Here is a 17,351-nt window from a genome sequence, read left to right on the forward strand (position 1 = left end):
GGTCTAATAGACCTCAGCTTTGCATATGTGGGAAACTGCAAACGGCTGGGTGGGTGAGCGTGGAGATGGATGGATAGATAAACTGATCAGGAGAGGGGGATAGGGGTAGGAGGCACAGAGGAAGAGGCAGAGAGTGACAGAGAATGGAGAAAGGGGAAGATGGTTCCTACCCTTTTTCTTTTTGAAAGGGATAGGGGAGGGATAAAGGAGGTTTTGGTAAAACATCGGTGCTGGAAGACTGTTGGTTATCAGTGTGTACGTGGTCAGAACAGGTATGAGGTTGTATGGGAATGCATGGGTGGGTGTATTTGTGTAGGTCTGCATAGATGTCATGTTTTCTAACTGACCGATAGATCTAGACAGAAAGGACATCATACATACATCCAAGCCAGTGTCTTAAGGTGAACGCACCAATTTGTAAGTCGCTCTGGATAAGAGCGTCTGCTAAATGACTTAAATGTAAATGTACCACCCATTATGTTACGAAATGATACCATAAATGAATCCTATGCATCCCCCCCCCCCCCTCCTGTCAGTATCCTGGGCAGGATGTCGGTGAGGGGCTTGGACACCTCCTGTCCCCCCATAAAGCGCGAGCCCTCCAGTCCCAGCCCCAGCTTTCAGGGGGACAGCCCATCTCAACCCAGCCCTGAGGGCTCCTCCTCAGACACCAACTCCAGCTTTGGTCTCCTGGGCAAGAGTCACAACCACACCAACGGCTTGGACTCACCAGGGCTCTACGGTCACACTGCGGGCATGGGGAACAATGGAACAGCCAACAGGTGCGTGTGTGTAAGGGGTTATGCTTGGGTGCATGTACCATACAGTATGTGTGTCTAACCCCTTTCTCTCTATCTCTCTCTCTCTCTCTCTCTTCCGCCAGGCGGTTTGGTGGTGAGGATGGCCAGGTGAAGTGTGAGTTCTTGCTGGATTCTGTGGCTAAGAGGCTGTGTCTGGTGTGTGGAGATGTGGGGTCAGGGTACCACTACGGAGTGGCCTCCTGTGAGGCCTGCAAGGCTTTCTTCAAGAGGACCATCCAGGGTAAGACACTTACAATAATTCACATAAACAACGGGGTTAAGAGTTCACCTGAAGTGCCCACGTGTGTTACAGTATATATGGACAGACACCAGAGGTGTATGGCTTTGTACTGGTAAACCTCCAGTAGGCTAAGTTCCTAGTTCCTGTTTTAGTATCAACACCTGATCAACTCTAAGGAAGCAAGCTTACAGGTTTCCTTACAGTGTGTGTTTGTATGTGTGTCTCATCCATATGTTTGCAGCATGTTGTGTGGGTGTTTTAACGTGATTGTCTGTGACTGTGCCTGTTCCAGGGTCATGCATGGCCCTTGTTTAGTTAAGGCTCCTTAAGCCTCCTCCGCATGCAAATGGACATACCCAGGCTCAAAGTTCATACCTGGATGTCTGTCAGATAACATTTTTTATATTAGATCAGATGATCAGATGCCTCCTGATTTTAATAGGATGTGGCAGCTCAGAGTGCTGCTGATTAGCTGACTTCCAGGAAATATTCATAGTTTTCCTCGTTAGGATTTCCTGTGTCTTTTCAGCATCTTGTTTGTTTTGAAGTGGTTTAATGAATGGTTTAAGAAGTGACAGACAAAATTGTCCCCTTTTCTTGACTGGATTTTTGTCTCGCCATCTCTCCCTCTCTGTCTTTACTTGTTTCTCTATATTTCTCTCTATCTATCCCCCCTCTCCTTTCTTTCCCACCCACAGGTAACATCGAGTACAGCTGCCCGGCCACCAGTGAGTGTGAAATCACCAAGCGGAGGAGGAAGTCGTGTCAGGCCTGTCGCTTCATGAAGTGTCTCAACGTTGGAATGATGAGAGAAGGTGAGGAAGGAACTTCTCTACGCCTCAAAGCCAAATAAATGTACTCCTCTATGTACCTTTAAAAATAAACTGAGCGTAGAAAACCTTGTTAATTCCACTTCAATTAGTGTAGATGAAGGGGAGGAGACAGGTTAAAGAAAACATGTTAAGCCTTGAGAATATTGCGACATGGATTGTGTATGTGTGCCATTCAGAGGGTGAATGGGCAAGACAAAAGACTTAAGTGCCCTTGAACGGGGTATGGGAGTAGGTGCCAGGTGCACCTATTTTAGTGTATAAAGAACTGCAACGGTGCTGGGTTTTTCACTCTCAATACTTTCCCGTGTGTGTCAAGAATGTTCCACCACCCAAAGAACATCCGGCCAACTTGACACAACTGTGGGAAGCATTGGAGTCAACTTGGGCCAGCATCCCTGTGGAATGCTTTTAACACCTTGTATAGTCCATGCCCTGACAAATTGAGGCTGTTCTGAGGGCAAAGTGGGGGAGGGGGTGAAACTCAATATTAGGAAGGTGTTCCAAATGTTTGATATACTCAGTGTACACAATCCATGTCTCAAGACTTAAAAATCCTTCTTTATCCAGTCTCCTCCCTTTCATCCACACTGATTGAAGTGGATTTTAACAATCAACATAAATAAGGGATCATATTTTTCACCTGGAATCACCTGGTCAGTCTGTCATGAGAAGAGTAGGTGTTCATAATGTTTCTGTATCCCAGTGGATCTTTATCGGTTCAGTACTATAACAGTGTTTTAATTCAATTAAGAACTACAAATCAAGATCTAGAATGTCTTTGTGGATCCAGACTCCCTCTACACAAATAGATTTGCCAACATATGGAGGAGACCTGTTGTCTTAACTTCAGAGGGAAATGTAATCCCTTTGCCTGTTTAACAGGTCCAGCGCCTTAGTGCCTGCTAGCATTACTGCTCACTGCTCAGTATTCATGTATGGTGTTAGCAGAACAATGCCCAGTATCTTTATAGGACGCTACTGGCTACGGTACCTCCGAAATAGAAAATGGCTATCTGCCAGAGTATGTGTGTGTGAACATGTCTCTATCCTCTTTCTCTCAGACATACAGTCTCTTTTCCAATGTGTCACACTACTCACACATGCGCAGAATAGAAATAGATGATCTAGAAACAACAGACATATCTTACATTCTACATCTATAGCCCCTAGAGTCTCTGGAGAGTTTTATAGTGCGTGTCTGGGGCAGCGGTCTCATGGTCTTGTGGTCAGGACTGGAGTGTGTGGCTGCCGGTGACATATTGTTGGCCAAATATAGAAGAGACCCAAAAAGGCAAAGCTTCACTGTATGAACCACTTATTGAAGGCTGCGTGTGAGCAACCGACACCTGTTTATCAAAAGGAGAGATGGAGAGAGGGAGAGATGGAGAGATGGAGAGAGGAGGGAGAGAGGGAGAGAGGGAGAGGGGGAGAGATGGAGAGAGGGAGAGAGGGAGAGAGAGGAGAGAGGGAGGGAGAGAGGGAGAGAGGAGGGAGAGAGAGAGAGAGGGAGAGAGGGAGAGATGGAGAGAGGGAGAGAGGGAGAGGGGAGAGGGAGAGAGAGGAGAGAGAGAGAGAGAGGAGGAGAGAGAGAGAGGGAGAGAGGGAGAGAGGGGAGAGAGGGAGAGAGAGAGAGAGAGGAGAGAGAGGGAGAGAGAGAGAGAGGGAGAGAGAGAGAGAGAGAGAGAGGGAGAGAGGGGAGAGAGAGGAGAGAGAGAGAGAGAGGGAGATGGAGAGAGGGAGAGAGGGAGAGATGGAGAGAGGGAGAGATGGAGAGAGGGAGAGAGGGAGAGAGGGAGAGAGAGAGAGAGAGAGGGAGAGAGGGAGAGAGGGAGAGAGGGAGAGAGGAGAGAGAGAGGGAGAGAGAGAGATGGAGAGAGGGAGAGAGGGAGAGAGGGAGAGAGAGGGAGGGAGGGAGAGAGGGAGAGAGAGGGAGAGAGGAGAGAGGAGAGAGGAGAGAGGGAGAGAGGAGGAGAGGGGAGAGAGGAGAGAGGGAGAGAGGGAGAGAGGGAGAGATGGAGAGAGGAGAGATGGAGAGAGGGAGAGAGGGAGAGAGGGAGGAGAGAGGGAGAGGGAGAGGGGAGAGAGGGAGAGATGGAGAGAGAGAGAGAGGGAGAGAGAGGGAGAGATGGAGAGAGGGAGAGAGATGGAGAGAGGGAGAGATGGAGAGATGGAGAGAGGGAGAGAGGGAGAGATGGAGAGAGGGAGAGAGGGAGAGAGGGAGAGAGGGAGAGATGGAGAGAGGGAGAGAGGGAGAGAGAGAGAGGGAGAGAGGGAGAGATGGAGAGATGGAGAGAGGGAGAGAGGGAGAGAGGGAGAGAGGGAGAGAGGGAGAGAGGGAGAGAGGGAGAGAGAGAAGGAAAGAGTTTACTGCTACCTGCTCCCTCCCCCTTCAGCTCATCAGCTTTGATTTAATCATCCCCTCAACCAGGGTGAGAAGATCAAGCATCTGTCTATAGTCACCCCTTGTTTGTGTGTGCGGGCGGGCGTCTGCTCGTGCGTGTGTCTCCTTTTTTAATTAGCTTATTTTTAATAGGGGAAGGGCATCTCCAGCACCCAGCTCTGGCTCCTATAGCAATTCAGCCCCCCCTCGTAAATTCCACCAGATGCCTTGTGGGGTTTCTGGACCTCCATGAAATGTGAACCGCTCCTCGTAACTCCCGTCGTAACCCCCCTGGTAGCGGTTCTCACAACGTGCCTCATCGTGCCTGGTAACACCCCTCTTCCTCTGGGGGGCTGCAGTAAAGGTAGAGACGGGGTGGTGTGACTTTTAACTGAGAGAGAGGTCCATGTCAGCACAACACACAGCTAATGGACAGAGACCCTTGGTCTAGAATAAAATTTGATTGAGCACAGAATGAGTGTTCCGTTTCACAATTCAGTAGGGCTGTGGACTAACAAACATTGTAATTGTTCCACTACTTGGAACACTGGTCTTACCTCATGTGATTGAATCAGAAAAATGACTTTCTGCATAGTCTCCCCTGAGCAGTGTGCATCTATCAGGTTTTTCCTTGCGTGTCGACGAGGATATGGCAGCTAATCATATCACATAGCACTAATCACATGGAAGACTTAATATACGTTTTGGGCACACTGTTGAAATAGAATGAGTAGATATCTAATTATTATATACCCCAAAATAGCTCCATTTTTTTGTTTGTTTATCTCTTTAAAGAATAAGAGCTTTTGACATCCTTTCATGACCCAGTGCCTGACTAACAAGCTTGCAGTAGGCTAATAAGTAAGGGCATTCGATGACATCAGACCATTATCCGAGGCAGCTTAAGATAGTCCCCTGTCAGTGGCTTTTCTACTACACATACAGTACATGCAGATGGCTATGTGTCAGGTCTCTCCCAGGAGGAAATTATGTCATGTAGAATGACGATCCGGGTAAGTTTTCTTGTGCTCAGTGGACATCCGTGCTCTTGATCCCGTTGGGTGTGTTTTGGGAATGTGTAAATCCCCCTTCAAAAGGTGCAGGGGACTTCAAACAGGGGTGAGGGCAGAGGGGGAAGGGGGGGGTGACCCAACACCCGCCTCCTTATCGGAACCCTCAGATCTCTCCGACACAGAGAGGTGTGTGTGTGTGTGTGTACACTGTTATCCTCCAGGGCTATTCTTGTCCCTTTGGTTGTCAGCACATTCCTCTCTGAAGAGTTACACTTAGCTCAGATGCCTATGAGTAACTCTTTGACCATCCTCATACACACACACACACACACACACACACACACACACAGAACAAACCTTACTGCCTCTAATACACCTATTGCTCCTTTGCTTTCATATAATCCAATGTGTGTCAACACAGTGAAATCCTTCCCTACACACACTAATCACCTGTCACAAACTGTAGCACCTGCCAACCGACTGACTGTGTTTCCGACCACAGTGGAAGGACTGACATCACTAAGGTCCAGGGATCCTAGTTTACCCATCTGTCCAATCCTTAATACCCCTCTCATCTCCCCAGGCCTCCGCGTCCAATCCTTAATACCCTCCCTCACCCCTTAACCCTCGCCCCTCTTATCTTACTATTGAGGGACTATTGATGTGTTAGGAATCTGAAACCACTGACCCTAGCCCAAACCCTAGCCCAAACCCTAGCCCAAACCCTAGCCCAAACCCTAGCCCCAACCCTAACCCTAGCCCCAACCCTAACTCTAGCCCCAACCCTAACTCTAGCCCCAACCCTAACTCTAGCCCCAACCCTAACTCTAGCCCCAACCCTAACTCTAGCCCCAACCCTAACTCTAGCCCCACGTCCATATCCTGGCTCAACCGTAATCCTCACCTCAACCGTAACCCTAACCTCAAACCTAACCCTAGCCTCAACCCTAACCCTAACCTCAACTCTAACCCTTACCCCTTATGCTAATAAAAGCTCTCTCAAGTCAAGATTCTCTTTGGAGGCGTATAGGGTATCACTGGATGGTGGAATGTGAGTATGGTATTGGCACTGACCCTGGAACTGATCCTGTATATAGCTTACTTACTTTCTCGTGTTCTTCTTATTTCTATTTCTCGTGTGTTTTTGTTATACTTTACTTTTGTTTTTATAGTACTACTGCAGTGTTGGGAAAGAGCAAGCGAGAAAGGAATTTCCCTGCACTAGTGCATAAAACATTTGAAACGTGAACTATGTGCGTATGTGCGTGTCCGTGTGTGTTGGTGTGTGTATGTAAAGGGACCGCTGTGACCAGCCCACACCATGTTTCCCTTCTTACCCCCTAACCTTGCTGTTAGCTCCTCATCTCCATGGCGATAAGGTTACAGCTGAGCTTGTTAAGATGACCCTGTAACATATTGTGTTACAGGGTTGATGTTGCTATGCCAGCAATGTGACTTCTCTCCAAGGCTCCCTATAATCTTAGAGATGTCACGAGGGAGAAATGTCAATCAAATGAACTTGAATAGTGCATCACTCTCCTGGTTTTGACATTGGGGTAGTCTGCTAAACAGGAGTACTGTGTTTTAGTGTACAGAAGCCAGAAGTTTTGAGAAGTTTTGAGAATGATACAAATATTAATTTCCACAAAGTTTGCTGCTTCATTGTCTTTAGATACTTTTGTCAGGTGATGTTACTATGGAATACTGAAGTATAATTACAAACATTTCATAAGTGTCAAAGGCTTTTATTGACAATTACATGAAGTTGATGCAAAGAGTCAATATTTGCAGTGTTGGCCCTTCTTTTTCAAGACCTCTGCAATCCGCCCTGGCATGCTGTCAATTAACTTCTGGGCCACATCCTGACTGATGGCAGCCCATTCTTGCATAATCCATGCTTGGAGTTTGTCAGAATTTGTGAGGTTTTGTTTGTCCACTCGCCTCTTAATTTCTTGCGTCGAGCCATCCCAGATCCGGGATCGTGACTACAGCCTCAAGCCCATTACCATAACGCAACGTTAACTATTCATGAAAATCGCAAATGAAATGAAATCAATATGCTAGCTCTCAAGCTTAGCCTTTTGTTAACAACACTGTCATCTCAGATTTTCAAAAATATGCTTCTCAACCATAGCAAAACAAGCATTTGTGTAACAGTATTGATAGCTATTGATAGCTAGCGTGGCATTTAGCGTTAGCATTCAGCAGGCAACATTTTCACAAAAACCAGAATAGCATTCAAATAAAATCATTTACCTTTGAAGAACTTTGGATGTTTTCAATGAGGAGACTCTCTGTTAGATAGCAAATGTTCAGTTTTTCCTGAAAGATTATTTGTTTAGGACAAATCGCTCCGTTTTCTGCGTCACGTTTAGCTACGAAAAAAACCTGTATCCAGGATTGTGTAAATCTATCCGCAAGCTCATTAGCATAACGCAACGTTAACTATTCATGAAAATCTCAAATGAAATGAAATAAATCTATTTTCTCTCAAGCTTAGCCTTTTGTTAACAACACTGTCATCTCAGATTTTCAAAATATGCTTTTGAACCATAGCTAAACAAGCCTTTGTGTAACAGTATTGATAGCCTAGCATAGGATTATGCCTGGCATTCAGCATGCAACATTTTCACAAAAACCAGAAAAGCATTCAAATAAAATCATTTACCTTTGAAGAACTTCAGATGTTTTCAATGAGGAGACGCTCAGTTAGATATTATTCAACCATGCTGGTCATTTATGAACATTTGAACATCTTGGCCACGTTCTGTTATAATCTCCACCCGGCACAGCCAGAAGAGGACTGGCCACCCCACATATGCTCTCTCTAATTCTCTCTTTCTTTCTCTCTCTCGGAGGACCTGAGCCCTAGGACCGTGCCCCAGGACTACCTGACATGATGACTCCTTGCTGTCCCCAGTCCACCTGACTGTGCTGCTGCTCCAGTTTCAACTGTTCTGCCTTATTATTATTCGACCATGCTGGTCATTTATGAACATTTGATCATCTTGGTCATGTTCTGTTATAATCTCTACCCAGCACAGCCAGAAGAGGACTGGCCACCCCACATAGCCTGGTTCCTCTCTAGGTTTCTTCCTAGGTTTTGGCCTTTCTAGGGAGTTTTTCCTAGCCACCGTGCTTTTACTCCTGCATTGTTTGCTGTTTGGGGTTTTAGGCTGGGTTTCTGTACAGCACTTTGAGATATCAGCTGATGTACGAAGGGCTATATAAATAAATTTGATTTGATTTGATAGCAAATGTTCAGTTTTTACAAAAAGATTATTTGTGTTGACAAATCGCTCCGTTTTCTTCATCACGTTTGGGTAAAAAAAAAAAAAAAATGAAGTCATTAAAACGCTAACTTTTTTCCAAATTAACTCCATAATATCGACAGAAACATAGCAAACGATGTTTAGAATTAATCCTCAAGGTGTTTTTCACATATCTATCGATGATAAATCCTTCGTGGCAGTTGACTTTCTCTTCTGAAGAAATGGAACGCGCATGGACCTAGAGATTACGCAATAATTTCGACACAGGACACCGGGCGGACACCTGGTAAATGTAGTCTCTTATGGTCAATCTTCCAATGATATGCCTACAAATATGTCACAATGCTGCAGACACCTTGGAGAAACGACAGAAAGGGCAGGCTCATTCCTGACGCATTCACAGCCATATAAGGAGACATTTGAACACAGCGCCTTCAGAATCTGGGGCATTTCCTGTATGAAATTTCATCTTGGTTTCGCCTGTAGCATTAGTTCTAGGGCACTCACAGATAATATCTTTGCAGTTTTGGAAACGTCAGAGTTTTTTCTTTCCAAAGCTGTCAATTACATGCATAGTCGAGCATCTTTTCGTGACAAAATATCTTGTTTAAAACGGGAACGTTTTTTATCCCAAAATTAAGAGCGCCCCCTATCTCGAAGAAGTTAAGGATTGACCACAAGTTCTCAATGGGATTAAGGTCTGGGGAGTTTCCTGGCCATAGACTCAAAATATTGATGTTTTATTTCCCAATCCACTTAGTTATCTTATGGCCTTATGGCAAGGAGCTCCATCAGGCTGGTAAAGGCATTGTTCGTCACCAAACTGTTCCTGGATGGTTGGGAGAAGTTGCTCTCGGAGGATGTGTTGGTACCATTCTTTATTCATGGCTGTGTTCTTAGGCAAAATTGTGAGTGAGCCCACTCCCTTGGCTGAGAAGCAACCCCACACATGAATGGTCTCAGGATGCTTTACTGTTGGCATGACACGGGACTGATGGTAGCATTCACCTTGTCTTCTCCGGACAAACTTTTTTCCGGATGCCCCAAACAATCGGAAAGGGGATTCATCAGAGAAAATGACTTTACCCCGGTCCTCAGCAGTCCAATCCCTGTACCTTTTGCAGAATATCAGTCTGTCCCTGATATTTTTCCTGGAGAGAAGTGGCTTCTTTGCTGCCCTTCTTGACACCAGGCCATCCTCCAAAAGTCCTCACTGTGCGTGCAGATGCACTCACACCTGCCTGCTGCCATTCCTGAGCAAGCTCTGTACTGGTAGTGCCCTGATCCCGCAGCTGAATCAACTTTAGGAGACGGTCCTGACGCTTGCTGGAATTTCTTGGACGCCCTGAAGCCTTCTTCACAACAATTGAACCGCTCTCCTTGAAGTTCTTGATGACCCGGTAAATGGTTGATTTAGGTGCAATCTTACTGGCAGCAGTGTCCTTGCCTGTGAAGCCCTTTTTGTGCAAAGCAATGAAGACGGCACGTGTTTCCTTGCAAGTAACCATGATTGACAGAGGCGTAACAATGATTCCAAGCACCACCCTCCTTTTGAAGCTTCCAGTCTGTTAGTTGAACTCAATCAGCATGACAGTGTGATCTCCAGCCTTGTCCTCGGCAACACTCACACCTGTGTTAACAAGAGAATCACTGACATGATGTCAGCTGGTCCTTTTGTGGCAGGGCTGAAATGCAGTGGAAATGTTTTGGGGGGGATTCAGTTCATTTGCATGGCAAAGAGGGACTTTGCAATTAATTGCAATTCATCTGATCACTCTTCATAACATTCTGGAGTATATGCAAATTGCCATCATACAAACTGAGGCAGCAGACTTTGTGAAAATTAATATTTGTGTCATTCTCAAAACTTTTGGCCACGACTTTACATTTGTGTGTGTGTGTGTGTGTGTGTGTGTGTGTGTGTTAAATTGACCTAAATGTGTGTGTGTCTCTCTCTCTCTCTTTTCTCTCTTTTTCTCTCTCCTTTACTCTCACCTTTTCTCTCTCAGGTGTGCGTCTGGACCGGGTCCGTGGGGGCAGACAGAAGTACAAGAGAAGGATAGACTCTGAGAACAGCCCCTACCTCAACCCTCAACACGGCCTGCCACAGAAGAGAACATGTAAGAATCAGCAGTGGAAAAGCACCCTATTGTCAGACTTGAGTAAAAGTAAAGATAAGTTAACAGAAAATGACTCAAGTAAAAGTGAATGTCACCCAGTAAAATACTACTTGAGTAAAAGTCTAAAAGTATTTGGTTTGAAATATACTTTAGTATCAACAGTAAATGTAATTGCTAAAATATACTTAAGTATCAAAAGTAAAAGTATGAATAATTTCAAGTTCCTTATTTTAAGTAAACCAGACAGCATCATTTTTTGGTTTATTTAAATTGACAGATTGCCAGGGGCACACTCCAACACTCAGACATCACTTTCAAATGAAGTGAGTCCGCCAGATCAGAGGCAGTAGGGAGGACCAGGGATGTTTTCTTGATAATTATGTGAATTTTACCATTTTCCTGTCCTGCTAAGCATTCAAAATGTAACAAGTACTTTCTGGTGTCAGGGGAAATGTATGGAGTAAAAAGTGTATGTGGAGTAAAAGTACAAATTGTCAGAAATATAAATAGTAATGTAAAGTACAAAAAACTACTTAAGTAGTACTTTCAAGAAAATAAAACACTCTCCCCTTTCTTTTTTACTCTCTCGCTTGCTCTCACTGTCTTTGTCTCTAATGACATTCTCACATTTGTGCATTTAGATATTAATAAAGTATATTTTAAATATCTCTGTCTCTCAGTTCCTCTAGGTGGTCTGGTAGAGAATAAGGTGGTCTCTCTCCTGCTGGTGGCTGAACCAGAGAGTATCTTTGCCATGCCGGACCCCACCGTCCCCGACAGTGACATCAAAGCCCTGACCACACTTTGTGACCTTGCCGACCGTGAACTGGTGGTCAACATCGGCTGGGCCAAACACATCCCAGGTAGGAAAACACACAGACACACATACATGGGTATACACACACACACACACACACACACGGGCATAAACACACATCATATTCAATATAAGACTCTTATCAGCTCAGAGTGGAGATTGTTGTGTCCTGTGTTGGATTAAGACTTTAGTCCAGAAACTGTGTGTGTGTGGTTGTGTCTGTGGTCTGCTAAGCGAAGGTAAGAATGTGGTACTTGAACATGCACCAGAGTCTAGTGCAACCTGAAAGTATTAGCAGTAGTTTCCTTCAAAATCTTAATGTGGTAGTGTCGCCATCTGTTTGACAAGAATACTCTTAAATACTCTTCGGGCCAGACGTCACTGTGGACAAGGGGCCACAAAACATGCAATGTTGTTATGATTTTCAGTTTGCTTCCATACGACTGGGTTCACATTTGTCTCCAGGGATCATAAGGCAAAATAGGATAAAACAATTGCTATGTGTATTTACAGTCCCTTTCTCCAAACGGATTACTCATTTACCTAGCTCTTATCGATAGCTCTTATCAATGTATAAATTACAGTGCATGGAGATTATATCGGAAAAAAAGATAGTAGATGTTTTTTCCACTTGGAACCGCCAGTTTCGATAGACCTTATTCATGGTTTCCTCACGTGTAAAGGTGGTGGAATTATTAGGGAATTAGGTCAAGGTCAGAACACACCGTCTCTGTAGACCTCCGCCAGACCTTCATTTATTAAATCTCCACCCCAAATGAATAGCGGGTGAATAGCATGCGATTCCCATGCTTAAATTCAAGGTCAGAATATGTGGAGAGAGAGAAAGGTACATACAAATGGAATTAAGTTCCCTTTACGCCTGCTCAACTTGGGTCTGAATTACCCCCTTAATGTTTCTGCCCTTCGTCCCAAAGGATATTCCTCGCTGCTAAGAGAAGTCTTTAGGGAGAACTTCTAGATTAGGGTTCTCCTGGATGGAAGCTTTGGAAGCAAGAGAAGCTGTTTTTAAACCTATTAAGATTAAGTTATGGTTTAGTTGTGTAGTGACAACACATATGGACCATCGGACACACACTGATGGTGGAGATAAAGAGGAAAGAGGCCATCTAGCTTCAGCCCCTTTGTTTAGTTTGCATTCCACTCTGATGTGGATACATGGTTGAGCTTGTGACAGCCCCCTGGTTTCTCTCTCTGTCTCTCTGTCTCGGTCTCTGAATTCAATTCAATTAATTTCAATTCAAAGGACTTTATTGGTATGGGAAACGTATGTTTACATTGCCAAAGCAAGTGGAAAAGACAATAAACAAAAAGGGAAATAAACACACGTTTATATTATATTATTATTGTCTATGTACAGTGCATTCGGACAGTATTCAGACCTCTTGACTTTTTCCACAATTTGTTACGTTACAGCCTCATTCTAAAATGGATTAAATATCCATTTTTCCTCATCAATCTACACACAATACCCCGTAATGACAAAGAGAAAATAGGTATTTAGAGATGTTTGCAAATGCATTAAAAATAAACAACTGAAATACCTTATTTACATACAGTACCAGTCAAACGTTTGCACACCCCTACTCATTTAAGGGTTTACCTTTATTTTTACTATATTCTACATTGTAGAATTATAGAGAAGACATCAAAACTATCAAATAACACATATGGAATTATGTAGTAACCAAAAAAGTGTTAAATAAATATATGTTATACAGTTGTTGTTAGAAGTTTACATAAACTTAGGTTGGAGTCATTAAAACTCGTTTTTTCAACCACTCCACAAATTTCTTGTAAACAAAATAGTTTTGGCCTCATTTTGAGTCAATTGGAGGTGTACCTATGGATGTATTTCAAGGCCTACCTTCAAACTCTTGCCTCTTGCTTGACATAATGGGCAAATCAAAAGAAATCAGCCAAGACCTCAGAAAAAATATTGTAGACCTCCACAAGTCTGGTTCATCCTTGAGAGGAATTTCCAAACGCCTGAAGGTACCACGATCATCTGCACAAACAATAGTACGCAAGTATAAACACCATGGGACCACGCAGCCGTCATACCCCTCAGGAAGGAGGTTCTGTCTCCTAGAGATGAATGTATTTTGGTGTGAAAACTGCAAATCAATCCCAGAACAACAGCAAAGGACCTTGTGAAGATGCTGGAGGAAACAGGTACAAAAGTATCTATATCCACAGTAAAATGAGTCCTTTATTCACATAACCTGAAAGGCCGCCGCTGCTCCAAGGAAGACGTCACTGCTCCAAAACCGACATAAAGAAGCCAGACTACGGTTTACAACTGCACATGGGGACAAAGATCGTATTTTTTGGGGACAAAGATCAAACTTTTTGTCCTCTGGTCTGATGAAACAAAAATAGAACTGTTTGGCAATAATGACCATCATTATGTTTGGAGGAAAAAGGGGGAGGTTTGCAAGCCGAAGAACACCATCCCAACCGTGAAGCACGGGGGTGGTAGCATCATGTTGTGGGAGTGCTTTGCTGCAGGAGGGACTGGTGCACTCACAAAATAGATGGGATCATGAGGAAGTAAAATGATGTGGATATCTTGAAGCCACATTTCAAGAAATCAGTCAGGAAGTTAAAGCTTGGTCACAAATGGGTCTTCCAAATGGACAATGACCCCAAGCATACTTCCAAAGTTGTAGCAAAATGGCTTAAGGACAACAAAGTCAAGGTATTGGAGTGGCCATCACAAAGCCCTGACCTCAATCCTATAGAAAATTTGTGGGCAGAACTGAAAAAGCATGCGCGAGCAAGGAAGCCCGCAAACCTGATTTTGTTCTTGCCATAATATGGACTTGGTCTTTTACCAATTAAGGCAATCTTCTGTATACCACCCCTACCTTGTGACAACACAACTGATTGGCTCAAACACATTAAGAAGGAAAGAAAGGCGCACCTGTTAACTGAAATTCCTTCCAGGTAACTACCTTATGAAGCTGGTTGAGAGAATGCCAAGAGTGTGCAACGTTGTCATCAAGGCACACACCTGTCTATATAAGGTTCCACAGTTGACAATGCATGTCAGAGCAAAAACCAAGTCATGAGGTCGAAGGAATTGTCTGTTGAGTTCCGAGACAGGATTGTGCCGAGGCACAAATATGGGGAAGGATACCAAAACATTTATGCAGCATTTAAGGTCCCCAAGAACACAGTGGCCTCCATCATTCTTAAATGGAAGACGTTTGGAACCACCAATACTCTTCTTAGAGCTGGCTGCCCGGACAAACTAAGCAATCGGGGGAGAAGGGCCTTGGTCAGGGATGTGACTCTGACAGAGCTCGAGAGTACCTCTGTGGAGATTGGAGAACCTTCCAGAAGGACAACCATCTCTGCAGCACTCCACCCCACTTGAAGTTTGCCAAAAGGCACCTAAAGACTCTCAGACCATGAGAAACAAGATTCTCTGTTCTGATGAAATCTTTGACATAAATGCCAAGCGTCATATCTCGAGGAAACCTGGCACCATCCCTACGGTGAAGCATGGTGGTGGCAGCATCATGCTGTAGGGATGTTTTTCAACCGCAGGGACTGGGCGACTAGTCAGGATCGAGGGAAAGATGAACAGAGCAAAGTACAGAGAGATCCTTGATGAAAACCTGCTCCAGAGTGCTCAGGACTGGGGCGAACGTTTACCTTCCAACATGACAACGATCCTAAGTACACAGCCAAGACACCGCAGGAGTGGCTTCGGGACGTCTCTGCATGTCCTTGAGTGGCCCAGCCAGAGCCCAGACTTGAACCCAATCTAACATCTCTGGAGAGACCTGAAAATAGCTCTACAGCAATGCTCCCCATCCAACTTGACAGAGCTTGAGAGGACCTTGACAGAGCTTGAGAAGAATGGGAGAAACTCCCCAGATACAGGTGTGTCAAGCTTGTAGTGTCATACCCAAGAAGACTCAAGGTTGTAATCGCTGCCAAAGGTGCTTCAACAAAGTACTGAAGGGTCTGAATACTTATGTAAATGTGATATTTCTGTTTTTTTTTATTTTGAATACATTTGCAAAAATGTCTAAAAATCTGTTTGCTTTGCCATTATGGGCTATTGTGTGTAGATTGATGAGGGGGAAAAAACTATTGAATCCATTTTAGAATAAGGCTGTAACGTAACAAAATGTGGGAAAAGTCAAGGGGTCTGAATACTTCCTGAATGCACTGTACAATGTTGTAACAATGTGCAAATAATTTAATTATGAAAGGGAAAATAAATAAACAGTTAAATATAGGTTGTATTTCTAATGGTGTTTGTGCTCTATCGGCTGCCCTTTTCTTGTGGCAACGGTTCACAAATATTGCTGGAAATCTCTGTCTGTCTCTCTCTCGCTCTCTTTCGCTCTCTCTCCTCCCCTCTGATTTGATGTACAGTATACATGTACATTGTGGATACATGGATGAGCTTGTGACAGACCCCTAGTCTCTCTCTCTGTCACTTTATTTATGTATATTTACATTTGTCTCTCTCTCTCGCTCTCTCTCTGTCGGTTTGGTAATTCTGTGTTTTGGAAAGGCCCTTGGGCTTCGGCCAACTCTGTTGATCTGGGCTAACTGGGAAAACTAGCCCCTCCCACAACTACACCCATGGTCAGGCTCCGATAACTATCTAACTGTCCTGCCTCTGTTGTCCAAACAACGTCAGATCCCTTTTAATATACTTTAGGAATATTTCATTTTCCAGTTGAATTTCCTTACATAAGTACTGTTACATAATTTGTCAAGGTACACAAGCATTTAGAAATCGAATGACTTTCCCCAAAAAGATGACAGCCAAGTAGATGGCAGTGGAGGTAGATATGGCCATATGTGGTTCAATTCAGGAAGGTGAACTTACATGTATGTCGAATTTTCAAGATTGCCTTTTTTTGTAACATTTTATAAAAGTACAAACTCAGAGCTTCAAAATGGTATAACATACACTGCAGTTGAGGGGGGAAATGTCAATGAGCTAAACTTGTTATCCCACTTTTGAGACTAGTAGGAGACAAAATGCCCTTGAATGATTTTCACGTTTTCTAGAGAGCCCTTCTTTGTTTCCGCCCATTCAGGATCATTCATACCCTCTTAAGCCATAGCCCCACTCATCTCTTTTAAGATTTCACATGTAAACACATGAGTGAGCATGGCATTGTCCTCCAGAAAGTAGTCTGTCTAATATCCCCCTCCATTATCTCAGCTAATCATGGATCCTGCCTTTCTCCCGATTTTACTGTAGCTCTGTGCTTTCTCCTTGGCTAAACTAGGCTATTTACTAGGTCTAACTAAGCATTTTGATTCACATTTATGGATCCCACACAAGTTTGTAATTCAGGCATATGAAAGTTCACATTTTCAAGAAAACATTTGTCAGAAAATATATATATATACACAGGACCAGTCAAAAGATTGGACACCTACACATTCAAGGGTTTTATTTATTTAAAAAAAACTATTTTCTACATTGTAAAATAATAGTGAAAACATCAAAGCTATGAAATAACACATATGGAATCATGTAGTAACCAAAAAAGGGTTGAACAAATCAAAATATATTTTAGATTTTTCAAAGTAGCTACCTTGTCACAACACAACTGATTGGCTCAAACGCATTAAGAAGGAAAGAAATTCCACAAATTAACTTTTAACAAGGCTCACCTGTTAATTGAAATGCATACCAGGTGACTACCCTATGAAGCTGGTTGAGAGAATGTCAAGTGTCATGTGTGCTCCCTCTCCGGCCTCTAGGTCACCAGGCTGCTTGTTATGGCGCACACCTGTCACCATCGTTACGCGCACCTGCTCGTCATCAGACTCACCTGGACTCCGTCACTACCCCGATTACCTTCCCTATATA

At 43.9% G+C, this 17,351-nt stretch overlaps 1 protein-coding gene across 2 annotated transcripts in view; it reads left to right on the forward strand.

Moving 5' to 3' along the window:
- The window catches only part of LOC115107838 (estrogen-related receptor gamma-like), a 47,319-nt gene that overhangs the window by 19,831 nt on the left and 10,137 nt on the right, over positions 1–17,351 (forward strand). For both annotated transcript variants that reach the window (XM_065008809.1, XM_065008808.1), the window contains exons 2-6: positions 537–782; positions 884–1,041; positions 1,740–1,856; positions 10,549–10,659; positions 11,340–11,522. In XM_065008809.1, coding sequence (XP_064864881.1) covers positions 550–782; positions 884–1,041; positions 1,740–1,856; positions 10,549–10,659; positions 11,340–11,522 — 802 coding nt within the window. In that variant the 5' untranslated portion in view covers positions 537–549. The remainder of the gene's footprint in view (positions 1–536; positions 783–883; positions 1,042–1,739; positions 1,857–10,548; positions 10,660–11,339; positions 11,523–17,351) is intronic.

The sequence above is a fragment of the Oncorhynchus nerka genome, linkage group LG24 (genome assembly GCF_034236695.1).
Source record: "Oncorhynchus nerka isolate Pitt River linkage group LG24, Oner_Uvic_2.0, whole genome shotgun sequence".
NCBI lineage: Eukaryota > Metazoa > Chordata > Actinopteri > Salmoniformes > Salmonidae > Oncorhynchus > Oncorhynchus nerka.